The sequence below is a fragment of the Penaeus japonicus genome, unplaced genomic scaffold, assembly GCF_977035675.1.
Source record: "Penaeus japonicus unplaced genomic scaffold, GWHDUDI00000001_assembly GWHDUDI00000030, whole genome shotgun sequence".
Lineage (NCBI taxonomy): Eukaryota > Metazoa > Arthropoda > Malacostraca > Decapoda > Penaeidae > Penaeus > Penaeus japonicus.
The window spans coordinates 17,925,989-17,930,988 of record NW_028234432.1 but is presented as its reverse complement, the minus strand read 5'-3'; the positions used below and the strand labels follow the sequence as shown (position 1 = coordinate 17,930,988).

General features: G+C 34.0%; 1 protein-coding gene across 1 annotated transcript in view; it reads right to left on the bottom strand.

Annotated features, from left to right (window-relative positions):
* Window positions 1-834: 834 nt before the first annotated feature.
* Mcad (Medium-chain acyl-CoA dehydrogenase) overlaps window positions 835-5,000 on the bottom strand; it is a 16,023-nt gene continuing 11,857 nt past the window's right edge. The window contains exons 4-10 of the mRNA XM_086555165.1: window positions 4,036-4,182; window positions 3,812-3,892; window positions 3,508-3,662; window positions 3,154-3,323; window positions 2,567-2,724; window positions 2,191-2,361; window positions 835-1,711 (exon numbers count right to left, since the gene is read on the bottom strand). Of these exons, the coding sequence (XP_086411291.1) occupies window positions 1,559-1,711; window positions 2,191-2,361; window positions 2,567-2,724; window positions 3,154-3,323; window positions 3,508-3,662; window positions 3,812-3,892; window positions 4,036-4,182 (1,035 nt within the window). The 3' untranslated portion in view covers window positions 835-1,558. The remainder of the gene's footprint in view (window positions 1,712-2,190; window positions 2,362-2,566; window positions 2,725-3,153; window positions 3,324-3,507; window positions 3,663-3,811; window positions 3,893-4,035; window positions 4,183-5,000) is intronic.

The following is a 5,000-nucleotide window of genomic DNA, read 5'->3' as shown; positions in this document are numbered from 1 at the left end:
TGTTTGTTGAGTAGCTTGGTAGCATCACTGCTATCTATACTGAAACCTCCCAATCATGCTCACAATTCCTTTTCATGTTATATATTTGGTATTTTTTCAATAAAAATTAAAATTAACAAAAACACATGAAAAAAAAGAGAAAAAAAAAAATGCCGACATGGATCTTTCTTACAGCAATAATATGTAATCAATGTGAAAATAAGCATTAAAATTATATATGGTAAACAGACTGCAAGATTTATCTTCTCTTGAATGTACATTTTTTCTCCAAATGGTCAAATTTTAGGACTGCATTTTATCAGGTAAACACAAAATTTAATTGTTAATTTTGTGTTTCTGCAAGTTACATTCAATTGAAATCTGTCAGACTGCACGTGTTCCCGGTATAAATAGGCCTTATAACGAAATAAAAATAGTTGCCCTCATCTCACTTTTTTCTCATCAACTGGCCTAACATCTGCTTTTCTTATCTTGAATACAGCAAATAATAGGATGTTAAAATGTTAGACTGATCAGTCAAATCCAATACAATTTTTCCACTAATTAGACTTTTCAAGTGATGTAGGCGAGTGTGTGGATACAACCATATATCTCTAAACAAAGGATGCTGGCCAATGAAATAGAGATTCATGTGAAAGCAAATATGGTACATAATTTGCATTTCAGCTTCTGATGTGTTCTTTTAAAGTCAAACTCTTTAATATTCATTTATTAAAACTTGTAAGTAACTCTTGGCAAGTGGCAGAGAAAGAACGTAACCTTGGTTCCTATACAGTCAACCTGCTGTCCTCTGCTATTGCCAAAATGTAGAAGTGTGTTAAACAATGGCACAGATGAGTTTTCAATATACTTAATTACTTTTATTCTAAAAATATATACAGTAAAAATAGTCTGGATCACTTACACCATATTGCATTGATTGTTGCACACTCAATATATTAATTTGTATAAATTGTTCATTGATTCCACAATAACTATTGATTTTGAAGAACTATTCCTTGTAACCTTTGATTGATCTTTTTTCTTTGCAACCATTTCCTAGCACCATAACTTTCTGTTTATGAAGTATTTTAGAAATGGATTCAAAACAAAGCTCCTGTTAGGAAATATTTACTCATATTTCTTTTTTCATCATAAATTCTCATTACTTTCCTTAATTCATATTTCATATTTTACTGATGGACAATGAAGCTAAGCTGAATAAACTTCATAGCAGTGATGTGTTACTTAACTAATAACATTAACAAAACTGATGTTGTACTAAAGCAGGAGATTAATTTTAAAAATTTTCACAAAAACATTACTGTAAAATAATAATGAACATATTTGAAAACAGAAAGCCTGTTAACAATTCCTTTCTTTTTTCACTTTGCCAGTACCTATTCTTTGCTTAAAAATTAGAAATTAGGAACTCTTAAACACTAGATAAGATATCTGAGATAACCCATTATTGTTACAAAATCTATATGGAATCAGTTTACTTGTTTTCTATATAGTGTTGCCATTACATTATTTAAGGCATATTAAAAAAATCTGGGAAAAATTTGACTTGGTGTGTTTACATCAGACCCATCTTGGCACGAGTCAGATGCTCTCTCGCAATGATAAGGCGCTGAATCTGTGCTGTGCCCTCATAGATCTGGTAGATCTTGGCATCACGCATCAACTTCTCAGCTGGGTAATCTGTGTTGAATCCATTGCCACCAAACACCTATTGATTAACAAGAGAGACAATCGTAAGTGATATTACAACATTCTGAAATACACTGCAAACACGGAAGGTTAGATGTAATTGGGAATGTGTTTTAATTCGTGGGACAATATACCATGAATACAGATTTATTACTTTTAATATTTATTCTATACTTTGTAAAATAATTCAAATTCCTCTTTATTTTTTCAAAAAGAGGAAAACTAAAATCCATCACTAACAACTCTTTCTTTGCCCTCCTCACAAAACATGGTTGGCTACAAAGATAAATGTACCCAAAGATAGAAGCAAAGAAGAAAGAAACTAAATCTGTGCCAATTCTCATCTTGTAATTGACAATTTACCATTGCAAATGTGTTCCTCATTATTACACCTAACAGAATAGATTTAGAGGATTATATATCATAATTCTTTACTACACCAAACTTCATACCCTTCATACAACACTTTCAGAGAGAACACAAAAGCCTATTCCTCACCTGGACCGAGTTGGTGGCAGCACGGTTGGCAGCGTCTCCAGCAAAACCCTTGGCGATGGATGCATAATAAGTGTTGCGACGACCTTGATCAACTTCCCAGGCTGCTCTCATCCAGGCCAACCTGCCCAGTTCGGTCTCCATTGCCATTTCGGCTAGGATGAAGGCCACAGCCTGCATGAGACAAAAAAAAATAATTAAAATAAATTAATATCAATTAATAAATGAATAAAAATGATCAATTGTCTTATATGATTAGGAGGAGGAGGAGGAGGAGGAGTAGGGAAAATCAGTGCCATAAAAAATACAATGTATGAATAAATATGTTTAGCAATGGTCAGTTTGAAATATTTTCTTTTTCTTCTTTTTCTCTATTCACCTGATGGTTAGCAATGTGAGTTCCAAAAGCTTTCCTTTCCAGGGAGTACTTGGTGGCTTCATCAAGGGCTCTCTGTGACAGACCAACAGCTCCAGCAGCCACAGGGGGTCGAGTGCGATCAAAGGCACCCATGGCAATCTTAAAGCCTGCACCCTCACCTGTGGAATAATACCCAATTAGTTACTGTGTGTGAAGATGATCAGTGTATAATAATTGATTTGAGACCTTCTACTGACAAAAGATATTAAAAAAAAAATAAATGTTTAATAATTTTATGTGCAAGAAAATTAAGAGAAAAAGCTTTTAAGTGTAACAAATAAATTCAAAGAGAACACTAATTTATATTCATGTTGTTCAGCATTATAATCAGTCTCTCAATTTTCATCCCATTCCTTTTCTACATCTTACATATCATAAATTCAGTTTTCAAATGTACTAAACAGCACAAGTCTTTATAGCACAATAGTATATCATATTCAAGTACTTTTTTTTTTAATTGCTTTATTACTTAGTAAAATTAAAAATTCTAGTTTGAAATTTTCTCTGAATTCATAATCAATCATACAAGGATTGCCTAAAGCACTGACCAATGAGAACATTCTCTTTAGGCACAACAACATCCTCCAAGGTAAAGCCACAGGTGTTAGAGCAGCGCTGGCCCATGTTGATTTCCTTGCGTCCCCTGATCAGGCCAGGGGTATCGCCATCAATGATGAATCCTGTAAAGGCCTTAGAGGAAGGGCATTTGGGATCTGGGCTGTAAAATGGAAAAACAATCAGAATAAGTAAATACAGTAGAAAAAAACATTAAAATTTACTCTGAATAACAATAAAACTTCCATGTAATTTTGAATACATTATTGACTCTCAGAAAAAGAGAAAAGAGAGAGGGGGGGGGGAAACTGAACACACATACAAACAGTGAAGAAAAATACACTTACTTAGTGCGGGCTAACAGGAAATACCAGTTGGCAACTCCTCCATTGGTGATCCACATCTTCTGCCCATTGATGACATACTCGTCACCCTTCTTCTCTGCTCGGGTTTTGATTCCTGACACATCTGAGCCAGCACCAGGTTCAGTCACTCCATAGGCCTTCAAATGGACCCCAACATTAGTGATACTTCCTCAAGTACATTCTTCCCCTACTAGAGGTCCCTTTTTTGTCATTACTAGCCATGGATAATATATGTAGCAATTGTTTCAAATTAAATGCAGATTCTATTCATAATACTTCTACTTACACACATCAAAGGCTCCTCTGTCATGCGACCGAGGTATTTTTTCTTCTGCTCATCATTACCAGCAATGATTACTGGCATTTGCTGCAAATGACCACACAATCATAAGTACTTAAATGCAGTTTAGTTATACATATATATAATCAAATATAAAGATATTGGATTTGTTATTAATGAATATCTATAAAAGCAAAATCATTTCAACAAAATACTCTATATCAATTCACCCCAAGGTTATTAGCCTCCATGGCTGTCTGGATGCCTGTACATCCATAAGCAATCTCTTCTGTAATGAGACATCCTTCAAAGGTTCCCAGTGCAAGACCTCCACAATCAGCGGGAATATGGGGGTTCATGAGACCGACTTCCCATCCCTGAAAATAAGAACAAACATGAAATATATTCTATATGTATCCTTAATCATTAAAATATCATTAACCCCAAAAGGCCCATTTCCAATGATGATGGTTTGCTGCATCTTGTACAGTTAGCTGTATTTGCCTTAACTGTGTACAGCCTCTCAAAAACTGGTGCTTTCTATGAAAAATATCTAGATGTTCCTTTATCCATGTTTCATTTACATGTTTACTTTTATTCATTCCCATTTCACTCATAAAATGAGGAGGGTAACAGAGTAATTTTTTACAGTTTTGACACTGCAATTTGTAAGAATTTATTTGATATATGTCCATTAATTACATTTTCTGGCGTGTAAAATCAAGACCCAAAGTTCCCTTTATGAAACTTGAAAAATCTATCATTTTCAGATGTAGGGGGGGAGCACAAGTTGGAGAATCTGCATTTATAAAGGTTTAATCCATTGACAGCAGATGGCATGATTTGCTGCCAAGGCAGGGTCGGTCGTAGACGTAGATGGCACTGTGCCATAAAATATAAACACGCCTCATGACTGTATACACATTTTATTAAAACTGCGACCAATGGGTTAATATTTAACTATCACAACAACCTTTCTTAGATTAGTTTAATTACTACATTATCAATTTACATCTAATGTAACCAACATGACCAATGATCTTATATATCCCTGCAATAAAGAAAATCTACCTCATGACTTTACTGAATATCAGTGCTTTAAAACTTTTAATATCTTCATTGGTAAGTTGTCAGTAAATGAAATCATATAAGGAAAATCAAAAAACATAATTTAATAACAGCAAAGACAATGTCA